Raw genomic sequence first — 25048 nt, 5'->3', positions numbered from 1 at the left:
CCGCTGTATGGAGGGAATGTCATGGAACTGTCAGAAATAGACTATTAATGACAGTTCTGGGACTGTCCTTCAATGCAGCGGTTGAAACATTGTATGTATTTGTTTCCATAAATGGATCCATTTATGGAAACAAATACATACAATGTTTCAACCGCTGCATGGAAGGACAGTCCCAGAACTGTCATTAATAGTCTATTTCTGACAGTTCCATGACATTCCCTCCATACAGCGGTTAAAACAGCTGTATGGAGTGAATGTCCCAGATCTATCAGAAATAGACTATTTATGACAGTTCTGGGACATTCACTGCATACAGCTGTTTTAACCGCTGTATGGAGGGAATGTCATGGAACTGTCAGAAATAGACTATTAATGACAGTTCTGGGACTGTCCTTCCATGCAGCGGTTGAAACATTGTATGTATTTGTTTCCATAAATGGATCCATTTATGGAAACAAATACATACAATGTTTCAACCGCTGCATGGAAGGACAGTCCCAGAACTGTCATTAATAGTCTATTTCTGACAGTTCCATGACATTCCCTCCATACAGCGGTTAAAACAGCTGTATGGAGTGAATGTCCCAGATCTATCAGAAATAGACTATTTATGACAGTTCTGGGACATTCACTGCATACAGCTGTTTTAACCGCTGTATGGAGGGAATGTCATGGAACTGTCAGAAATAGACTATTAATGACAGTTCTGGGACTGTCCTTCCATGCAGCGGTTGAAACATTGTATGTATTTGTTTCCATAAATGGATCCATTTATGGAAACAAATACATACAATGTTTCAACCGCTGTATGGAAGGACAGTCCCACAACTGTCATTAATAGTCTATTTCTGACAGTTCCATGACATTCCCTCCATACAGCGGTTAAAACAGCTGTATGGAGTGAATGTCCCAGATCTATCAGAAATAGACTATTTATGACAGTTCTGGGACATTCACTGCATACAGCTGTTTTAACCGCTGTATGGAGGGAATGTCATGGAACTGTCAGAAATAGACTATTAATGACAGTTCTGGGACTGTCCTTCAATGCAGCGGTTGAAACATTGTATGTATTTGTTTCCATAAATGGATCCATTTATGGAAACAAATACATACAATGTTTCAACCGCTGCATGGAAGGACAGTCCCAGAACTGTCATTAATAGTCTATTTCTGACAGTTCCATGACATTCCCTCCATACAGCGGTTAAAACAGCTGTATGGAGTGAATGTCCCAGATCTATCAGAAATAGACTATTTATGACAGTTCTGGGACATTCACTGCATACAGCTGTTTTAACCGCTGTATGGAGGGAATGTCATGGAACTGTCAGAAATAGACTATTAATGACAGTTCTGGGACTGTCCTTCCATGCAGCGGTTGAAACATTGTATGTATTTGTTTCCATAAATGGATCCATTTATGGAAACAAATACATACAATGTTTCAACCGCTGCATGGAAGGACAGTCCCAGAACTGTCATTAATAGTCTATTTCTGACAGTTCCATGACATTCCCTCCATACAGCGGTTAAAACAGCTGTATGCAGTGAATGTCCCAGATCTATCAGAAATAGACTATTTATGACAGTTCTGGGACATTCACTGCATACAGCTGTTTTAACCGCTGTATGGAGGGAATGTCATGGAACTGTCAGAAATAGACTATTAATGACAGTTCTGGGACTGTCCTTCAATGCAGCGGTTGAAACATTGTATGTATTTGTTTCCATAAATGGATCCATTTATGGAAACAAATACATACAATGTTTCAACCGCTGCATGGAAGGACAGTCCCAGAACTGTCATTAATAGTCTATTTCTGACAGTTCCATGACATTCCCTCCATACAGCGGTTAAAACAGCTGTATGGAGTGAATGTCCCAGATCTATCAGAAATAGACTATTTATGACAGTTCTGGGACATTCACTGCATACAGCTGTTTTAACCGCTGTATGGAGGGAATGTCATGGAACTGTCAGAAATAGACTATTAATGACAGTTCTGGGACTGTCCTTCCATGCAGCGGTTGAAACATTGTATGTATTTGTTTCCATAAATGGATCCATTTATGGAAACAAATACATACAATGTTTCAACCGCTGCATGGAAGGACAGTCCCAGAACTGTCATTAATAGTCTATTTCTGACAGTTCCATGACATTCCCTCCATACAGCGGTTAAAACAGCTGTATGGAGTGAATGTCCCAGATCTATCAGAAATAGACTATTTATGACAGTTCTGGGACATTCACTGCATACAGCTGTTTTAACCGCTGTATGGAGGGAATGTCATGGAACTGTCAGAAATAGACTATTAATGACAGTTCTGGGACTGTCCTTCCATGCAGCGGTTGAAACATTGTATGTATTTGTTTCCATAAATGGATCCATTTATGGAAACAAATACATACAATGTTTCAACCGCTGCATGGAAGGACAGTCCCAGAACTGTCATTAATAGTCTATTTCTGACAGTTCTATGACATTCCCTCCATACAGCGGTTGAAACCGCTGTATGGAGTGAATGTCCCAGAACTGTCAGAAATAGACAGAAACTGTCACAGAACTGTCCTTCTTCTCATCCTTCTCCTTCTTCTCATCCTTCTTCTCATCCTTCTTCTCATCCTTCTCCTTCTTCTCATCCTTCTCCTTCTTCTCATCCTTCTCCTTCTGCTCATCCTTCTTCTCATCCTTCTCCTTCTTCTCATCCTTCTCCTTCTCCTTCTTCTCATCCTTCTCCTTCTCCTTCTTCTCATCCTTCTCCTTCTCATCCTTCTCCTTCTCCTTCTCCTTCTCATCCTTCTCCTTCTTCTCATCCTTCTCCTTCTTCTCATCCTTCTCCTTCTCCTTCTTCTCATCCTTCTCCTTCTCCTTCTCATCCTTCTCCTTCTTCTCATCCTTCTCCTTCTCCTCATCCTTTTTCTTCTCATCCTTCTCCTTCTCCTTCTTCTCATCCTTCTCCTTCTTCTCATCCTTCTCCTTCTTCTCATCCTTCTCCTTCTTCTCATCCTTCTCCTTCTTCTCCTTCTTCTCATCATTCTCCTTCTTCTCATCCTTCTCCTTCTTCTCATCCTTCTCATCCTTCTTCTCATCCTTCTTCTTCTCATCCTTCTCCTTCTTCTCATCCTTCTCCTTCTCCTTCTTCTCATCCTTCTCCTTCTTCTCATCCTTCTCCTTCTTCTCATCCTTCTCCTTCTCATCCTTCTCCTTCTCCTTCTTCTCTTCCTTCTCCTTCTTCTCATCCTTCTCCTTCTTCTCATCCTTCTTCTTCTCATCCTTCTCATCCTTCTTCTCATCCTTCTTCTTCTCATCCTTCTCCTTCTTCTCATCCTTCTCCTTCTCCTTCTTCTCATCCTTCTCCTTCTTCTCATCCTTCTCCTTCTTCTCATCCTTCTCCTTCTCATCCTTCTCCTTCTCCTTCTTCTCTTCCTTCTCCTTCTTCTCATCCTTCTCCTTCTTCTCATCCTTCTTCTTCTCATCCTTCTCCTCCTTCTTCTCATCCTTCTTCTCATCCTTCTTCTTCTCATCCTTCTCCTTCTTCTCATCCTTCTCCTTCTCCTTCTTCTCATCCTTCTCCTTCTTCTCATCCTTCTCCTTCTTCTCATCCTTCTCCTTCTTCTCATCCTTCTCCTTCTTCTCATCCTTCTCCTTCTCCTTCTTCTCTTCCTTCTCCTTCTTATCATCCTTCTCCTTCTTCTCATCATTCTCCTTCTTCTCATCCTTCTCCTTCTTCTCATCCTTCTTCTTCTCATCCTTTTCCTTCTTCTCATCCTTCTTCTTCTCATCCTTCTTCTTCTCATCCTTCTCCTTCTCATCCTTCTCTTTCTTCTCATCCTTCTCCTTCTCCTTCTTCTCATCCTTCTCCTTCTTCTCATCCTTCTCCTTCTCCTTCTTCTCATCCTTCTCCTTCTTCTCATCCTTCTCCTTCTCCTTCTTCTCATCCTTCTCCTTATTCTCAGCCTTCTTCTTCTCATCCTTCTCCTTCTCATCCTTCTCCTTCTCATCCTTCTCCTTCTTCTCATCCTTCTCCTTCTTCTCATCCTTCTCCTTCTCCTTCTTCTCATCCTTCTCCTTCTCCTTCTTCTCATCCTTCTCCTTCTCCTTCTTCTCATCCTTCTCCTTCTTCTCATCCTTCTCCTTCTTCTCATCCTTCTCCTTCTTCTCATCCTTCTCCTTCTCCTTCTTCTCATCCTTCTCCTTCTCCTCATCCTTTTTCTTCTCATCCTTCTCCTTCTCCTTCTTCTCATCCTTCTCCTTCTTCTCATCCTTCTCCTTCTTCTCATCCTTCTCCTTCTTCTCATCCTTCTCCTTCTTCTCATCCTTCTCCTTCTCCTTCTTCTCATCCTTCTCCTTCTTCTCATCCTTCTCCTTCTTCTCATCCTTTTCCTTCTTCTCATCCTTCTTCTTCTCATCCTTCTTCTTCTCATCCTTCTCCTTCTCATCCTTCTCTTTCTTCTCATCCTTCTCCTTCTCCTTCTTCTCATCCTTCTCCTTCTTCTCATCCTTCTCCTTCTTCTCATCCTTCTCCTTATTCTCAGCCTTCTTCTTCTCATCCTTCTCCTTCTCATCCTTCTCCTTCTCATCCTTCTCCTTCTTCTCATCCTTCTCCTTCTTCTCATCCTTCTCCTTCTCCTTCTTCTCATCCTTCTCCTTCTCCTTCTTCTCATCCTTCTCCTTCTCCTTCTTCTCATCCTTCTCCTTCTTCTCATCCTTCTCCTTCTTCTCATCCTTCTCCTTCTCCTTCTTCTCATCCTTCTCCTTCTCCTCATCCTTTTTCTTCTCATCCTTCTCCTTCTCCTTCTTCTCATCCTTCTCCTTCTTCTCATCCTTCTCCTTCTTCTCATCCTTCTCCTTCTTCTCATCCTTCTCCTTCTTCTCCTTCTTCTCATCATTCTCCTTCTTCTCATCCTTCTCCTTCTTCTCATCCTTCTCATCCTTCTTCTCATCCTTCTTCTTCTCATCCTTCTCCTTCTTCTCATCCTTCTCCTTCTCCTTCTTCTCATCCTTCTCCTTCTTCTCATCCTTCTCCTTCTCATCCTTCTCCTTCTCCTTCTTCTCTTCCTTCTCCTTCTTCTCATCCTTCTCCTTCTTCTCATCCTTCTTCTTCTCATCCTTCTCCTCCTTCTTCTCATCCTTCTTCTCATCCTTCTTCTTCTCATCCTTCTCCTTCTTCTCATCCTTCTCCTTCTCCTTCTTCTCATCCTTCTCCTTCTTCTCATCCTTCTCCTTCTTCTCATCCTTCTCCTTCTTCTCATCCTTCTCCTTCTTCTCATCCTTCTCCTTCTCCTTCTTCTCTTCCTTGTCCTTCTTATCATCCTTCTCCTTCTTCTCATCATTCTCCTTCTTCTCATCCTTCTCCTTCTTCTCATCCTTCTTCTTCTCATCCTTTTCCTTCTTCTCATCCTTCTTCTTCTCATCCTTCTTCTTCTCATCCTTCTCCTTCTCATCCTTCTCTTTCTTCTCATCCTTCTCCTTCTCCTTCTTCTCATCCTTCTCCTTCTTCTCATCCTTCTCCTTCTCCTTCTTCTCATCCTTCTCCTTATTCTCAGCCTTCTTCTTATCATCCTTCTCCTTCTTCTCATCATTCTCCTTCTTCTCATCCTTCTCCTTCTTCTCATCCTTCTCCTTCTTCTCATCCTTCTCCTTCTTCTCATCCTTCTCCTTCTCCTTCTTCTCATCCTTCTCCTTCTCCTTCTTCTCATCCTTCTCCTTCTTCTCATCCTTCTCCTTCTTCTCACCCTTCTCCTTCTCCTTCTTCTCATCCTTCTCCTTCTCCTTCTTCTCATCCTTCTCCTTCTCCTTCTCCTTCCTCATCTCCAAGGGCATTTAAATTAAAGGTACAGTGTTCTGCACTAATTTAAAGGCTCTCTGAAGCCTAGAAACCCTTTAAATAAGTCATCTTCGTAGCGGAGAAATTCGCATCGAATCGAATTTCACACTGGAATTCGCCGAATCAGCCGAATCGAATTTTTCATTTCTTCGCTCATCTCTAATTATCACTAATCGCTAATAGTCTTTTCACTACTGACTAAACACAGGGCCCATTTACGCCTATCATGCACTTTGTGCATGGTGGCATGCATTACTTTAGAGCAGCCCTAATCATGGCTTAACACAAAAAAAAATATTTGCACTTCTATTGGCCACTGCACAAAGCATTCATACCTATGTTGTGTACTGAAGGGCAGGTGTGTTTATTTATACTGTATATACAATGTACATTGAGATACCATTCAGAATAAATGTCAATCTATATTGCATATTGTGGTGTGCATGTTAACATGCACACTAATGCGTTTGTAAATGTGAATCCAACCTAAGTGATGTAGTAAGTTATTTCTCTTTATATTTAGTTTGATACTCTGAAGTTGGTTTACAATCCATGTAATGCCAGCTTTAAAATGCTCCATGACTCCCCTGATAATTGCATGCATTGCAGGAAACAATATCAGTTGAATCAAGCAGCTGAAAATATCTATGCAGACACAGAAGTATGTGAATAAAGTACTGTATGTCAGGATTGGCCACTGCAACCAATAATATTCTAGTTGCTTTTAGAAAAGAAAATGGAAGTTAGCATGATCAGCAGTGCAAAACACATTTCTTTCAGACATTTTTTATGTGATGGATTGTATATGTAGCACTAGTTGGGTGCTAGTAGAAAGGCAAATTTAGTTATTTTGGGTTCCACCGTAGCCAAGTGAGTGCTTGGATTGTTTTTTTCTACTCTGGATTCTGCAGCTGCAGGCTTGCTTGTCTGCCCCTGTCTTTCCAGAAAGCTCTGGAACATAGTGGGTGGAGAAGGTAGAGCCTGAGCTGGCCCTGTATACAGCCTCAGCAAATCCCTGGTCAGGAAAGTGACCAGCAGGGGGGTGAGAGAGGTATATAGGGACTGGAGCAGAGAGTAGCAGGGTCCTTTGCCTGCTGGAGATTGACCCAGCCTGGAAGTACTGTTAAACCTTCTAAGGCTTAGAAGATGCTTTAGGAAGTCCTGGATGATTCTAGCTCACCAAGGAGCTGAAGGACCACCCCAACACCAGGCCAACATCCAAAGAGGATCTTCCTGGGATACTTTTGTGCCAGTGTCAGATGGAGCTGGAAGAAGGCCTTTCAGATTTCCTGGATAAAAGTGAGTAGGCCTTAGAGAATTCTCAGGAGAGAGACTGTTGCCTGTACACCCCTTTCTGTTAGAGGGACTCTTCCAGACCTGCTGCCAAGGCTGTGCCCATAGTGGAAGTCCTCTGCACTGAGTCATTACTACTTATTGTACAGAGACCTTTGTTTTACTGCAGTCAACCGTTTCAAGATAGTGTCCTCATCCAAGTTGTTTAGTTCTGGGCATCCCAAAGTTTTTCCCAATCCCTATCCCAGTTCTTCAAAACAAACAAATAAACAAAAACAAGACACTATTTGCCTGATCACTGTCTAAGGACTAAATGAGATTTAATGCAAACTGGCTGAAAATACCCCGCACAATGAGACCATACCACAGAAGGTTTGCGCTATAAATGTGAAATCTATTTTTTTATTTCTTGTTAATCATGTAAGGCCGAATTACTTGCAGGGAAGTGGAAGGAAGCAAGAATATGTGTCTACAAAAATTACATTGGTTTAGGAAAAAACACATCTTCGATATGTTCAGCTATGATCATTTCCTAGAATGTTAAACAAAATGCAACTCTAAACCAATCTGTAACATACTGTATATAACTAAAGAAAACACAAGTATTCTACTTACCAAATATAGGTAAATTATCTATCTATCTATGTCTCTATTGCAATTGCTATTTTAAAATAAACCTGCTTTATGTCCATCAGGTGCTGATTGCCTAATGGGAATATATTTATTTGTCATTGGATATTTTGACCTGAAATATAGAGGTGAATACAACAAGAATGCTCAAGCCTGGATGGACAGTACTCAGTGCCGATTGGTTGGATCATTAGCCATTCTGTCTACAGAGGTGTCAGTCTTACTTCTTACCTATTTGACTTTGGAGAAATACATCTGTATAGTGTATCCGTTCAGATGTCTTAAGCCTGGAAAATGTCGTACAATCATAACCCTGATACTCATTTGGATTGTTGGGTTCATTATTGCATTCATACCTCTCAGCAATGAACATATTTTCCACAATTACTATGGCACAAATGGGGTCTGCTTCCCACTGCATTCGGAGCAACCGGAGAGTACTGCAGCACAGATATATTCTGTCATTATATTTCTTGGTGAGTAGTACCTATTACACAATTTAATGTCTACCATGACATTATTATAGCTTATGCTTGAATTAAGAATACTTTATATTTTCCTTTAAAAGCCTGACTCAAAACCAGTACTTACCACATATCAGCATTAGTGGGTTGTGATGGGTTACACTGTGTCTTCTCCCAGGACCCCTTCATTATATTCTCTCACGTTTCCTGCTGCATTCATAAGGCAAAATATATGGCTACTCAGAATAATCCAGGAGTAATTAAAACTGACCAACAGAATTCTTATTGTGAATGTAATTTTCATTCATAAAAAGTCATAAATAATGTTATGAAAACAGTTTCAATTAAATTCAAATAGCAGGTCTTGACAAAAATGTAAGGGCTTTAGAACAAAATTGGTTGATGGTACAGTATGTCAGAACATTCTGACAAACGAATGTTTAAGATTTTCCATACCAACATTTGAATGACTATGTATGGCCAGCTTGAGAGTGAGACCCCTCATATTGATGTTAGCAGGTGGGTGGACCTATGAACTCTCCCTTAGAGACCCAAAAAATATAAGTGGGTCGGGAGATTACAAGCAATATTTCCCTCCCACTTTACCTCTCAGCAAAAATCACCCCTCCCCCAAAAACATATTCAGCACAAATCTGCATTTTCGCCCCCAAGGCCAAATTCCCACTGCAAGTTAAAAGCCCCCCCCCCCAAAAAAAAAATGCCACCACCACAAATCATGGAAGCAAACAACATGGAAGCAGCTTCACTCAAGTCAATTTCTCTCCATTAACATGCTAATTACATTTTTAAATAAAACCTTTTTGTTTTTGTTACATACCTTATTTTAGACCATTGACATCCTCATCTTCCACTGTGCTTCTCTTTGCAGTGCAGGTCGATCATTGCTAGTGGAGAGGCCAATAGGGTGCTGTACATAGCTTTCTGAAAACATGACAACACTCAGTTCTTCAGTATTTCTCTTAAAGTAAACCTGTGTTCAGAAATGCACACTAAAGTATTTACATATTCTAAACAGTGTTTCAGAATGTAAAGCAGTGCACTTGCTTCTTCGGAGTGCTTGCAGGGTGGGGTAGGAGGTGTATGGGATGCCCAATGGAATCGAGAACCCAAGAACAACTTCCTGGAACTACTTACAAGTCTTTACAGCAAAACAGTCTCTTTTAGAGAGCTAGTCAGCATCTCTTGTAGTACCACCCCAGACCCCAGATAAATCCTGTTCTTTACCCAGCTGTGTGGAGGAATACCTGAGCAGAGGATCTGGTGTCTGCCACAAATTTAGTGAAACAGTCCTGGGTGGCAGGCTAATCCAGCTTTCCACTAGACTGCCTCCTTCCTCTTGCTGGCCCGGGGGTTTACTTACTCAGTCCTTCTCCTGTGCGGCTGGTGGCTACTAGGCTTTTTAGCTGGGCCGCTCCTTCCCTGCTATTACAGGTGATCCTCACTCTGGGGGCCAGTGAAGGCCTGAGCTTTCCTCCTTCCAAGCTCCACTGCTTTTTGGTGAGCCCCTCTCCATTTGGGCCCCCTCACAGGCTCCTGCCTTCAGCCTCACATACTCTCTATCTTCCACCCAAACTCTCCTGCAGCTGAGCAGGCCCCCTTACTCTTAAAGGCTATCCTGGCCCCTTGCCAAGCCTTCTGTTGTGGATTGGCCAGGATCCTCCCAAGAGTACAGACTAGCCACTCCTTAGATCCACCCACTGCTTCTAGACCTTTCCCCAAAGTTCTAGAGCAGGAGGAAATTCCAGAGGGCTGGTCTGCAGAGCCTCTCAGCCCTGACTATAATTTGACCTCTACTAGCTATCACACCCAGGCTGCTATCCAGCCCCCCTTGTTAAGAATTGAAGTCTAGATCCCCCTAGCTGACTAGGAGGGTGCTATATTCACCCCTTGCTGAAAAACAGCCATTTCCTCATTGACTTGGGGAACAAGAACGCAAATCTTTTGGCGGAGCATCCCATGTAAAAAAAGGAAGGGGGAAAAAAGGTACAAACTTGGAAAGGGGATATGTACAAATAAATATTGTAGAAAAAATAGAGAATATGCATAATGTAAATATTTACAGTAGCAGCATATTTAAATCCTGTCTATAGCTGTCTGTCAAATAGCAGGAAAACAAACAATTTCCATCAACATACACTATATTGCCAAAAGTATTGGGACACCCTTCCAAATCAGTGTTCCAATCACCTCCATGGCCACAGGCATATACAATCAAGCACCTAGGCATGCAGAATGCTTCTGCAAACATTTGTGAAAGAATGGGTCACTCTCAGGAGCTCAGTGAATTCAAGCGTGGTACTGTGATAGGTTGCCACCTGTGTAATAAGTCCATCCGTGAAATGTCATTGCTACTAAATATTCCATGGTCAACTGTTAGTAGTATTATAACCATAAATATAAAGTGGAAGCAACTGAAAACAACAGCAACTCAGCGACATAGTGGTAGGCCATGTAAAATGACAGATCAGGGTCAGCGCATGCTGAAGCGCACAGTGCACAGAAGTCGCCAACTGTCTGCAGAGTCAATAGCTAAAGACTTTCAAACTTCATGTGGCCTTCAGATTAGCACAACAGCAGTGTGTACAGAGCTTCATGGAATGGGTTTCCATGGCTGAGCAGCTGCATCCAAGCCTTACATCACCAAGTGCAATGCAAAGTGTCGGATGCAATTGTGTAAAGCATGCCGTCACTGGACTCTAGAGCAGTGGAGACATCCTCTCTGGAGTGATGAATCACACTTCTCTGTCTGGCAATCTGATGAATGTGTCTGGGTTTGGTGGTTGCCAGGAGAGCGGTACTTGCCTGACTGCATTGTGCCAAGTGTAAAGTTTGGTGGAGGGGGAATTACGGTGTGGGGTTGTTTTTCAGGGGTTGGGCTTTGCCCCTTAGTTCAAGTGCAGGGAATTCTTAAGTCATCAGCATACCAAGACATTTTGGACAATTTCATGCTCCTAACTTTGTGGGAACAGTTTGGGGATGGCCCCTTGCTGTTCCAACATGACTGCACACCAGTGCACAAAGTGAGGTCCATAAAGACATGGATGAGTGAGTTTGGGGTGAAGAAAAATGATTGGCCTGCAGAGAGTCCTGACCTCAACCCGACAGAACACCTTTGGGATGAATTAGAGCAGAGGCATTCTCGTCCGTCATCAATGCCTGACCTCACAAATGCACTTCTGAAAGAATAGTCAAACATTCCCATAGACACACTCCTAAACCTTGTGGACAGCCTTCTCAGAAGAGTTGAAGCTGTTATAGCTGCAAAAGGTGGGCCAACTCACTATTGAACCCTACGGACTAAGACTGGGATGCCATTAAAGTTCATGTGCGAGTAATGGCAGGCATTATAGGACCAATGGGTCTTCTTTGTACTGGAGCAGGAAAGACAGATGTCTTCGGGTACCTGCAGAACAGTAGAGAAAAAAAGGCAGAGGAAAAAAAAAAAAAACACATAGCCCTGTTTAACAGCCCACACTTGCATCTTTCCCCAGCCAGCATGTCTGGAAAATCAAAAAGGGTAAGAGTCCGGCCTAGTCCGCAAAGAAGAACAACACATATTAGGAGTCTACTGGGTTGGAATCCTGAGTCAACCTTTGAGTAGTATTTCCAGGGGCTGGGCAGTCTCACCATGGTGCTGCCAGCATCTCCTGTAGTACCACCCAGATAAATTCTCTTCTTTACCCAGCTGTCTGGAGGAATCCCAGACCAGGAGATCCAGTGTCTGCCACAAATTTAGTTAAACAGTCCTGGGTGGCAAGCTAATCCAGCTTTCCACTAGAGTGCCTCTTTCCCCTTTCTGGGAGCAGGTTTACTCACTCAGTCCTTCTCCTGTGTGGGTTGGTAGCTGCTACCAGGCCTTCTAGCTGGGCTGCTCCTTCCCTGCTACACAGGTGGTCCTCGCTCTGGGGGCCAGTGAAGGTCTGAGTTTTCCTCCTTCCAAGCTCCACTACCTGTAGGTTAGCCCCTCTCCATCTGGGCCCCCTCACAGGCTCCTGCCTTCAGCCTCACATACTCTCTATCTTCCACCCAAACTCTCCAGCAGCTGAGCAGGCTCCTTTACTCTTAAAGGCTATTCTTGTCCCTTGCCAAGCCTTCTGTTGGAGATTGGCCAGGATCTTCCAAGAATACAGACTAGCCACTCCATAGAGCCACCCATTGCTTCTAGACCTTTCTCCAAAGTTCTAGAGCAGAGGGAAATTCCAGAGGGATGGTCTGCAGAGCCTCACAGCTCTGATTGTAATTTGACCACTGCTAGCTATTACACCCAGGCTGCTACTCAGCCCTCCTTGCTAACAATTGGAGTCTAGATCCCCCTACCTGACTAGGAGGGTGCTACAAAGGTAATCTCTTTTTATTGTCTAGACACATAGAGGATAGATGTCAGGAATTCGCCCCAGGGATGACCATATTTGTGTGGCTACAATTAAGAAACTGGGATCAGACTGTGTATGCTTTAAGTGAGATTTATATACAGTGAAACAAAGTCCTTCCGAACATCAGCAAACAGCAAACATAAAAATATAAGTGAACCAAAAACCCAGTGACAGGATACCTGACTAATAACTAACAAACAGAAAGCCTACCTAACAACCATATACAATATATAGAAAATGGAGAACACAGAAAATCAAGGAAAACTAGAGGTGCAGATGGGAAGGGGGAACAAAAATTATGATCAGGAACAAGGGAGAGCAGGTACAATGCAGCAGGATACAAGGTGCAGCAAACAGGGCAGGAGCAGGAACAGAATAATGGTTAGCAGTATCTGGTAGCAAGTAAAACACTGGAGGAAATGACACTATTAGGGCTTATGTACACTGCAGCTGCTAAACTGACGTTCAGGAGCTTTTCAGCGCTTTTTTCAGCAGCCCCTGAACTCTCCCTAATGTTTTCCTATGTGTCCATGTACACATAGTCATTTACAGTCGTTTAGAGATAGTTGGGTTTACAGTTGTTTTTTTTAATGCACCAAACTTGTATTCAGGAGATTTTACCAGTGTTTCAAACTTGTGTTTGTAAACGCGTGTAAACACTTGTAAATGCGGTTAACCACATTTATAAGCGTTTGCGTTTATAAGCATTTTTTAACTGTTCCATATCCAGATGCTGTCCAGAGCACTTTTTCATCATCAGAAATGCATGCAAAGCATTTTCCATGTATTCAAATGGACCTGGTACACCAGCGCAGTCAGTTTCAGGTTTTGCGTGAAGGAAAAAATGGTAGAACGTGCTGCATATGCTCATGATGGGATCCATAGTGAATATGACCAGAAAAGACAGGTAATCTCAACATATACTGTTCTCTCTGCTTCTGCTCTCTCTATTTCTCTCAAATTGTCTAAAATAGTTAATTATTTACTATTTTTCAGTGCATTCTGGGAATTTGGGAGGGTCTCCTGAGGCTATCTTTTAAAAACGCTTCTGAACGCAAACGTGCATAAACGCGCATAAACATAGTATACAAACACGGCTAAACTGACATTTTTTAACCTACGTTTTCCAGCAGTCAGTTTCCATCGTTCAGAAGAATTTTCCAAACGTCCCGTGTACATAAGCCCTTAGGTAAGGAACTAAATACCCTCCCAGCAGCCACCTTCAGGTGGAAACTGGGGTCTTCTGGCTGCTGGAAGACACCTGCTGGTGGACACTGGAATTACAGCCCTCTGTCCAGGGAACCACAGTGCCCCCAGCAGGTGTTCCAGGTCTCCATAATAGATGGTTCCTGGCTGCTCTGTGCACTGCAATTGCACAAAACAGGTAAGTATAACATGTTTATTATTTTAATAAAACAAATACTCTTTACATCCGCCTCCTGAAGTTCCTCTCTTCAGCACCTCTGTAGTTCAGAAGACAGGCTCTGTGAATTCTGTGACACAGAATATGTGTCACAGAATACAAAGAAGTAAATGTGCAGGAATCTTCACAAAGTGAATTTACAAACTTCAATGTTATTCAGAGTAATAGGAGAAGGCTATAAATAATTGAAATACAACATGGAAATAAGTATATACAGTAATTTTATATTTTGACCATAGATACACTTCCTGAAACTTTTGTTCAGGCCCTTGAACACACTGGTGAATTTTGTGAACATCCTGTTTGGGTGTTGAGAGGTCCATTCTAATAGTGTCCATTTGGTTAGTCAAATAGATCTGATATCAATTTGCATTTGATTATCAAATTTGCAATTTACATAAAACAATTGTGCAAACATAGGCTCAGGATCATCCTGAAGGTCCTATGCCTGGATAAATGCATGTTGTTTAGGTTTAGAGTGGCTTTTGCCTTGTTTGGACCTTGGAGCCTTAGGTGGAGAGTCCCTACTTACCTCTGTATGTACAGTATAAGGCCTTGTTGGTCTGGATCATGATGTGTCGAGGCCTTGGTGCCATCTTATTCTCCCCCACCAGCAAATTTTCCAGACATTCTCTGGGCGATTTGGGTGATATTTGGCCTATTTGACCATTTCCACAGAAGAAAATTAAGTTCGGGGGTTAGGCAAAAGGGTTTAAGAATATTGAAATATGCAAATGGTCCTGTAGGATGGCTGCAGGATAGTGCAGTAGGAGCAGATTGCTGTTCAACCACTGGAAGCTGGGTACATCCCATCCCTAAGGTATTCAGTAGGGTTGAAGTCAGGACTCTGTATAGGCCAACTTAAGTGCCTCCACACCAAACTCATGAAACCATACATTTATGTACCCGGTTTTATAAACGGGGCACAGTCATGCAGGAAAAAAAAAACCATACTAGCATCTCTAGCCACATGAGTTTATTGGCTGGTCACATGACCAATGATAAAGCATTGTTCTTGCCCAATAACTGGCCAGGTCTGTCTGATTATCAGTTCACCTGGGGCCCTTCAACAGAGACTACATGACCAATACTTCAAAAGGCAGTCCAACACCTTTATTTACTTACAGTACATCATGTTTACAGTTTGCTAACAATATCTGAAAATTTTCAGCTTTGGTTCACTTTAAATTTATTCACTTTCATGTTTTTATCATAAAGGAATGATCAAATGCTATTTGCTAGTTTTATGTAGTATTTTATACAATACAGCTAATGTATAGCAATTATTGCACTACTACAGTAAAAAGCAACCTCACGAATCAGAAGGAAATATTGAATGACATTCTCTTGGTACATGGCTATAGTTAAATCATGCCTAGTTATTTCATTGAAAATATCTACATTTATTAGAATGGATCTCCACGGGCTCAATCAGTTATAATTCTTACTTGGCTCCTAGGAAGTTGAGGGAGCGAACAATACATGGGGGACCACTTAGGAATATGTGGAGGAGGATGGATATGAAAAGGATTATAATTAGAGCAGGAAATAGCAAAGGCATCCTAGGAAATGAACAATGTATCACACATACCACTGTTTCATGCACACAAGTAGTTGGTCTGTGCAAAATAAAAAACACCTTAGTGACACATTTCATGCGTAAGAGTTACATCTTCTTCAGCTTAATAAATAGTTGCTATGCAACCTAACAACTCATTAGCATTGTAATCTGAATTTCAATACACATTCACTTTGAAATGCCAGCTGTATGGATGCTGGAAAGAACTTTGCTGTAGATCTTTTGCAATCCTGTTTGTACATTTGTAGCTAAAGCTCTCTGCCTATGCCAAAACGGTAAGGGGGTCAGATCTGTGTTTCATCAATGGACTTGCTGACTGCTTAAAAGCTCAATAGTCTCACTTCTGTAGCTAAGGTAAAACCATAATCTTTTGGGTATCTTGAAAGGGAGTTTATTGATTGGAATCTTGAAAGGTTATCTTAACTGTGTGCAAGACATGTTCCCCATTGACTGCCAGGTCTTAGCTGGGTGTATATGGGGATGCAAGATAACCAAAATGAGTTTATGTTATACAAAGACCATGCTTAAAAAAGAAAATTAGCTGCTATTTTATCAGCGATATGCAGACTAGCTAACAAAGCATACCATTACAGCCAACACGTATTGTATTCACTGCAGCTCTCTCTAAATACAACTTTTCAAATACCGATCAGCCATAACTTTATGACCACTGACAGGTTAAGTGAATACCATTTTCTCTTTCCAAACAATTTTTATTGATATTTATTTCCTTACAAACAAAGCAATACAAAGGATCCAGACTCATCTAATTCACATTTCAATATGTCCTTATTGGTAAAGTGTCATACTTTACGGGTGGTGAACAAGGTTAATGTAGGCACAATGTAACTTGTATCTGGTTTTGTATTGCAAAATAAACATACATACAGCATACTGTATAAATAATTAAAAAAAAAAAAGAGGAAAACCTAACAAACTAGAACAATTCATTAAAAAATGTGCTTGTCACTTTAATACCTCTTTAAGGCAACCAAGTTATTAAATTTAAATTTACATCACCTTTCCAAAAAAAATTACTTTTGTGTGCCAGCTTCGCTAGTATTTTAAAACGCAGACCTCAGGTTTTAAAAAAGATGATTAATTTGCAAGACATACCCGTGGGCTATGCGCGTGCCTTCCGAAGCCTGTCCCCCACCAGCCACTAGATGAATGTCCCCATCAGTGCAGGAACAAGTGCTTGTTGAAAACCTGCACGTGCATAGTGCACTCTCTCCTCCTTTGGTGCACAAAGCTGAGCTCAGCCGCTGGTGTGACACAGAGGGAGAGGGCCCACTGAGAATGCACAGGTTTTGCAGAAACCAGAGCTCTCATTTATGTGCTGATGGGGCTGTATGTCCTAAATGGCAGAGCCGAGAGGGTCACCCCCTCTAGGTGTTTTGTGGACAGGCTGAGGAGAGGTCTAGCATGGCCTATAGGTATGCCTTGGATATTAAGCATCTTTTTTAAAATCCGAGGGATGATCTTTAATATACTGGAGAAACTGGAATATAATTCTATGTAAAAAAAATTAATCTTTTTTTTTTTTTTTGAAAAGTGATGTAAAGAAGAAATATTTCTTTAAGGATGGGCTGCCAATGTACAGAAACAGAAGGAAAACTGGACTAAGAGAAAGCCAGTACCAACAGTCCATATTGCCTATTAGCTTTGACAGTGCTGGAACACTACGGCAGCCGTCAGTAGTAGACAATCTGCCAATGCCAGGGTCCAGTAAATGTACTGTACATATAGGTGTAGCACTACCCCCTCAGGAGTTGCAAGAGAATTGGGTCCCCCTATAGTCCTGCACAGCCAGGCATGACACATTTTCCTTTCAGACTTGCATCAGGAGACAGAAAACCAGTGCTTGAGCTTTGTTTCGAAGTTTTTTTAGGGATGTAGAACTTGGATGGCGTAAGAGGTGTATGGGATGCCAAAGGGAATGGCAACTGAGGACAAACCTCCTGCATTATATTACAAGCCTCATAGTCAGAACTTCTCTTCTAGGAGAGCTCTCCAGCCTCTCCTGGTTTACCACCCCAGACCCCAGATAAATCCTCTTCTTTATCCAGCTGTCTGGAGGAATCCTTGAGCAAGGGATTCCAAAACTGCCCCACTTATGTAACAGTACCGGGTGTAGAGCTAGTCAGGTTCCCCAACCAAATTGCTCTTTCCCCTTTCTGGCCCAGGGGGTGTAGGAGTACTCACTGAGTCCTAATCCTGTGCTGTTGTTGGGTAGGTGGCTGCTTCCAGGCCTATCAGCTGGACCGCTCCTTCCCTGCCATCAGGTGGTCCTCTCTCAGGAGGCCAGTGAAGTCCACAGTGTTCTTCCTTTCTGGGTCCCTCTGCCTGGAGATAAGCCCCTTCCAGCCTGTGCTCCCTCCCAGGCTCCTGCATCTCAGCCTCACTTTCTCCATCTTCTACCTGCACTTCTCCAACTCTCCGCCACCGCCCTCCCCACCCTGGTTACTGTGCAGGCTCCAACACTTTTAAGGATGTCTCAGCCCCTTGGCTAGCCTTCCATTGAGGATTGGCTGGGGTCCCTCAGGAGTGCAGCCAGCCACTCCTCAGATCCACCCACAGTCTCTAGAGCCTTCCTCCAAAGCTCTAGAGCAGGCAGGAATTCCAGAGGGGCTGGCTTGCAGTGCCTCTAAGCCCTGACCATAATTTGACCCCAGTCTGGCTATTACACCTGGGCTGCTAATCAGCCCCTCTCTAACCATTGGTGTCTAGCTCCCCTTAGCTACCTAGGAGGGTGCTACATTGGGATCACTGTCTGGTGTACTGGCAACCACAGCAGTAACAGGGGAGGCAAGGACCAGGCCAGAACTGTTTATCCCTCTACACAAGGATACATAGCGGCCACATGGGCTGCTACAGCAGCAGTTCCACTGGTGATGCCTATTTCACGAACCACAACATTGTTAATATCACTTGATATTTTTTTTTTATTTGCTTTGAACATTTATATTGTAAGACTAGTCTTTTATGTGCATGAATTAGTTATTCAACTGGCCTGATTTGTTGTACAAGTTTTTAATCGTTGCCCTTTATGATTGCAGTACTAAGCAGAACCTGGTTCTGTTAATACTTCATATTTTTGTTCAGTTAGATGCATGTGAAATGGTACCTAAAATAAGAGATGTGTCCCATTATAACTACTGGAACTGCATTGGCTATCATAGCAAAGAACGCATTTTAAAACTGGTCTTCATATTCACTGTACATGCCGTTATCTGCACAAATGTAAACAGTAGCTAAAGGCTGGCACTACCATTTCCACAAAATCATGGCATTACTGGTAACTGGCACAAACATATCATTGATTGTTGTATAGTTTTTGGCCTTTATAGTATTACTAAACCCTCCAATGAAAAATGTTTCACTGCCTTAACCTTTATTAGTAGTCCAGCTTTGCCTTTTGTTTTCTTGGTACTTGGTCTGGAAACTTACTGTCCTTATTGTTCTTTGTGTTCTATTGGCTATTTCACACCTTATTGCACTATGCCGCACCGCAAGTCTTTTAGGGCATTAGAATAAATGTGTTGTAATTAACTCAACGCACAAAAAAAACTGCATTTTTTTTGCAGCTCACCACAACATACATTGTGGGTAGATCACAGTACCATTTAAAATAAATGGCACCATAGCACAAGCAATGCATTACTGCAACAAGCCAAGGTGAATGGGCCCTAAATGTGGAGTGCAGGCTGGAAAAGGATGGTGGCCAATGCTGAAGGCGCTCCTGCATGTTATTGACAGAAGCATATGGGAAGATGTACCAGAGCATTCTATGTGACCACATCATCCTGCATCTAAAGCAAGAGTATGCAGCTGACAGCCCCGCTTTTCAGAGTCTGCTAGCAGGAGCAGCGTTGTCACTGCCAGAAAAGAAGTGGCTGGAGAAGCCTCACTATAAGGATCAACAAGTGGAATTAACCACTTGCCGACCACAAAATTACTTAGGCCCCTTTCACACGGGGCGGACCCGTCAGTGGATCCGCTTGCTCAACAGGGGATCTCTCCGCTGATCCCCGCTGAGCAAGCGGAAGACAGGTCCGTGTCCACTCTGCTGCTGCAGAGCAGACACAGACACAGCTTGTGCTCTATGGACGATAGGATGGAAACGGACCACTGTCCGTTTCCATCTGACTACCATCTCATCCGATCCAACGGATGGAAGGGGAATGGATCCCCATTTGTCTCTTTTTGGTGAATCGGATCGGATTGGATATCGGTGCGTGTAAATGGACACATATCTGTTTACACCTGCAGCTCCATAGAGGAGAATAGAGGTTCTGATCAGGCGGACCCGATCAGAATGTCCGTGTGAAAGGGGCCTAATACGTCGGCAGAGCTGCTCTTCTGTGCTGGATCACGTACCTTGTACCCAGTGTGTCCAGGTAGGGCGCATGCACACCCGCGCACCGACCCAGCTGTGCTGTGATTCATCACAGCACAAGCCAATCAGACAATCAGCTCAATGATTCACAAACAGAGCACTGTGATGGTAAACAGCTCTGTACAGTATAGTGACAGGCAATCTTGTTGTTTTCACATTCCCTGCTAAGCAGGGAAAAAACAAGATCCCTTAGTGAAATCAGCAGTCAGTACACACATAAACACTTTGTAGGCACACAGTTATCCCTTTGATTTCCCCAGATCTTAACAACTTCCTGCCCAGTGTCATTAGTACAGTGTCCATGCATATTATAAGCACTGACGACTGTATTATTGTCATTGGTGATGTCTGTGGCAGTTAGTCAGTTACTAACCGCTCAGTGTCAGTGCCTGCCGCACTTTCATATTCCCACTGTAAGGCTCTGACTGCTAGTATTAAAAAAACAAATATAAAAAATCCCGGTATACAGTATATACTGTCATTTGTTGATGCTATAACTTTCATGCACACCAATTAATATACACTTATTGGGATTTTTTACCTAAGACATGTAACAGAATACATTTTGGCCTAAATTTATGGAGAAATTTGATTTTTTAAAAAGTTTTTTATTGGATGCTTTATACCAAACAGTAAAACATATCTTTAAAAAAAAAATTGGCATTTTTTTGTTTATATAATAAAATATTTTAAAAAACAGTGATCATATACCACCAAATGAAAGCTCTACTTGTGTGACAGTGCGTACAATGTTGCATGACCGCTAAATTGTCGGGTAAAGTAGCGCAGTGCCACATAGCAAAAAATTACCTGTTCATGAAAGGGGGTAATCTTCTGGAGGGCAAGTGGTTAAAAGTCTTTTCAGAAAAAGCAATTAAAAATTGTATTCATTGTTAGGTAAGGTAACATACTGTATATTGATTTTTGGTAACTGGGTTTTGATACACTTTTGATTCCCGTAGACCAGCAATCTGTGAATGCAAGTGACTTTTCTAGAGAACAGCTAGTGCTGCCAGCTTATGTAGATCACATTTTACAGTCATGGACAGGTGCAGGCAAGCACATTTCCATGTCTGTAATTAAATAGGTCCCTGGTGTGTAAATCATCTTACATTTATAAATAGCATCATTTAACAGTATGTATACAGTTTGAGTGTATCAATTCTATATTCTATAATAATAATTTATTTACATATTAATTCTGGTACTCTTTTGGACTGATTAAAATCAAAAGTTAATTTACTAAAATCATACTTAGAAATTGCTAATTGTGTACTGTTTTATATTGTTTCAACAGGTGTGAATTTGGCAGCCTTCATCATCATTGTGTTTTCATACAGTAGTATGTTTTATAGTATCCATCAAACTGCAATAATGGCAACTGAAATCCACAACCACATTAAGAAAGAAATGACATTGGCCAAGAGGTTCTTTTTTATCGTTTTCACAGATGCCCTCTGCTGGATACCCATTTTCATACTTAAACTTTTATCTCTGCTTCAGGTTGAAATACCAGGTAAGTTTTGCATCTTATTAAAAGGGATCTATAACCACAGGATACACTGTCATTTTATAACATCAGCATTGTGATAACAGTACAAATCATCATTATTTTTGACAATCCAATAGAAGCTTACTTTAGAACTCTCCTGGGCATCTCTTTCCACAATTTCCTGGATTTCCTGCATGCTTTGCAGCTTCCCCTCTGCCGTTTACTTTCAATTTCTGAGGACTACATGCCCCATGATACCTTGCTGACTTGAAGCAGTGATTCCTATACTGACTCCACCTCCTGAAACTCCTCCACTCAGGACCTCTGTAGTTCAGAGGGCAGGCTCTGTGAAATGTGTATCACATCAGGCAAATTCACAAGGCATACAAAATACATGTCACAGAATTCAATGAAGAAAATGTGTGGGATCTTCACAAAATACATGTTCAAACTTTGATATTGTTCAGATTATTAGTAGGGTATACATAATTGAAATACAATTTGAAATGTAATATGTGATTTTAGATTCTGCCCATAGCCACATTTTTAAAATTTAAATTAACAAACACATCATACTTACCTGCTCTGTGCAATGGTCTTGCACAGAGAAGCCCCGATCATCCTCTTCTGAGGTCTCCCCCGTAGCACCTTGCTCTTTCCCCCTACTGAGTGCCCCATAGCAAAATGGCTTACTTGTGTATGCTCGCTCCCAAGCCTTACTCTGTATGTCCATAAGTCACACAGAGAGTGGCTTGGCCCCGCCCCCTCCTCACCGGCTGTGATTGACAGCAGCAGAAGCCAATCGTTCCTGCTATTGTCTTTGAGCCAATGAGGAGGAAGCGAGCCAGGAGAGCTGCTTCTCCCATGCACATTGCTGGATTAAGATTGGGGTCAAGTAATTATTAGAGGGGTCTGGGGAAGGGGTGTTGCACACAGAAGGTTTTTTACCTTCATATATAGAATGCATGAAGATGAATAATCTTCAGCCTTTACAGCCACTTTAACTCTTATTGAGTCTTTTCTACTATATATGAGTGACAACAGTAGCAACCACAGATAGAAGAGGGGCCCTTGTGTAGTCCCCCCCCCCCCAATATGGCAAAAATATTACATGATGACCTATCAATAACATGTCAAAAAGGAAGGAAAAGGTTGCACAAAGATGATGTCACAGAGCTTAAAAACAGTTTTTACACTAACCATTCAGAGCATGATATGCCTCCTGTCATCCACCTGTCCCCGCACATTTCAATTGAAGGGGCTTTATCATAGAGGAACTAGCAATAGCTTTTTGAAGCAAAATTCCTGACAACTCCTTTAAAGTGTTACTAGACTCACAACAGTAACATCAGTCTATATATGTGGTAAAGCATGCTTTTATACTCACTGTGGAGCCTAAGGGGTTAATCCTCCACATTGTGTAAAAAGGCTGTTTGATCCTGTCTTCTGTTATTTTCCCCTTCTCTTACTGTCCTCAATCCATCTGCTGATAGTACAGAGACTTAGGAGGCACACTGCACATGCTCTGTTTGGTGTGTATTGCTAGATAGTTTTTTGTTCTTTTTTGTGGGAGGGTGCATTTGATCAGCACAGGGCCAATCAGCACTGTCCATACAGAGGGTCAGGAGTCATGCAGCCTCATAGGACTGTAAGAGGAGAATTAAAACTCCTCCTACAAGTTTTAACCAGTGGTCATCTGGAGACTGATAGAAGTCATAAGACTTCTATATACTGCTGTTGAGAAAAGGTATTTAGCGGTTTATATTTACTAAAATAATTGCATTTCCATGTGCTGTGTACTATGGGAGACCGGATATAGTGAGTGCAGGGTCATGGGTTTAGTAACACGTTAAATCCTCAGTTAATACTTTATCAGACAGTGAAATAAATTATTAATGGTCCTTCAGCTAAACTACATTCTAATAATAACACAATTATTAGAAAACTGTTGCCACATATACTAGATTAGACTAAACTGGATTTCAAAGTACCCTCAATCTCAGACTAATCTGGTTAATGTCATCGTGGAAATGGGTTAGAAGAGCTCACAGCTAGATTAAAAATTATTATTTTCCTATTTTAACAAAACATTGTCCCTATGGAACATGTCCTGCTTTCAATTAACCTCAAAGCTCAATTTTTGGGACAGCCCAAATATCCATGCTATCAGATTGGGAGACCACACAACAAGCAATTTGGCTTAAAAGTTTAATTTTATTTGAATCCAAAATAAACCCATCAATTTAATGGTTACTGAAAAGAAAACTCAAGTTAGAAATGTTTAATAAATATTAATAAATAGTTTGTTAACATTAGGGACCTTTCCACAAACCTCCCCATGCACTGAAGGACCCCAAGCACATTACAATCCACTCTTTCATCATCCAATGCTACCATTTCCTTATAAAGTTCTCTTGTTGAATTTAGAAATGTCCAGAGGTGGCCAAAATACGGAAATAAAATATGAAAAATCATTGCAATTTGCTAATTTTTTAGACTGGTTGCAGCCCCTTCTAACCTTGCCAATGTGGGTACTGGCAAAATGAACATTATCTTAAATACAGCCCTGTTTGAACATAGACAAATATACAGTCTGTCTTTACTGACATCACTTCCTGCTGTAACCCCATATTGGCATTGTTATAAAATCTGCATAAAAGTACAGGTAATAAATTATTTTTTTTAGGTTTTTCACTAAAAATGCAGAAAAGGCCTCTCCCACCATCAAAAAATAATAGCCATAACACATTTCTGAAGCATTCCATTATTTTACTGTGCCAGGTCTCTGCAGCTTCTGCCAATGTTTCGGGAATTGAGCCAGACGCTTTTGTTCTAGTGGCATCTGTTCCTTAGAAATTACCATAAGGGATGTCTACCTGTATTAGGGTAGGTAGATGGTCCTTCAATCATTTCTATTAGCTAGAAATAGTACATGTTCACCAACGCAGAGGTGCCCTGCTCAATTTCTAATCAAAACTTTGGCTGGCACTGCCAAGCCAGGCAGAGTAACGGAATCTTCTGCATTTGAGAGCTGTATAGATATTAATAGAAGGATGCCTTTTTTACATTTTCAGTGCAAAATACCTTTTAAAGTAGCTCTGTTCTTACAATAAACAAAATAAACCAGTAGAAACCTGTAAAGGTGTAATTTAACACTCAGTTTTCTGGTAGGTGGTAAGCGAAACAGCTACAAGCTTTGTCCCTCTCTGGGTAGTGTAGTTCCCCCCACTGAAAGTAAATCACAGACAGGGGCGGACTGACAACTCATGGGGCCCCCGGGCAATAGGGGATCATGGGGCCCCTTTGTCCTTGCCCAAACTCAAAAAAGCCTATGAAAAAGATACCAGGGGCATCTCATGGGGCCCTCTACTGACCTCGGGCCCTCAGGCAGTTTCCAAATGGTCAGTCCGCCCCTGATCAGAGAACACAGTAGTGATATACTGATGGGAGGAATCACAATGCACAGTGTGAAACCAGATATCTGACACTCCTGGAAGCAACTCCATCAGCAACTCATGTTGCTCTTCTAGGCAGCAAAG

The 25048-nt window shown here is 41.9% G+C and overlaps 1 protein-coding gene across 1 annotated transcript in view; it reads left to right on the top strand.

The window, feature by feature from the left end:
• Positions 1-25048, top strand: part of RXFP1 (relaxin family peptide receptor 1) — a 421535-nt gene that overhangs the window by 383701 nt on the left and 12786 nt on the right. Inside the window, exons 16-17 of the mRNA XM_089670400.1 lie at positions 7824-8234; positions 21315-21533. Of these exons, the coding sequence (XP_089526526.1) occupies positions 7824-8234; positions 21315-21533 (630 nt within the window). The remainder of the gene's footprint in view (positions 1-7823; positions 8235-21314; positions 21534-25048) is intronic.

Source organism: Staurois parvus, unplaced genomic scaffold (assembly GCF_062004578.1).
Source record: "Staurois parvus isolate SC_StPar_1 unplaced genomic scaffold, SC_StPar_1.0 ptg000090l, whole genome shotgun sequence".
Classification (NCBI taxonomy): Eukaryota; Metazoa; Chordata; class Amphibia; order Anura; family Ranidae; genus Staurois; species Staurois parvus.
Note: the sequence above shows the minus strand (reverse complement) of the source record. Positions and strands in the feature narration are given on the sequence as shown.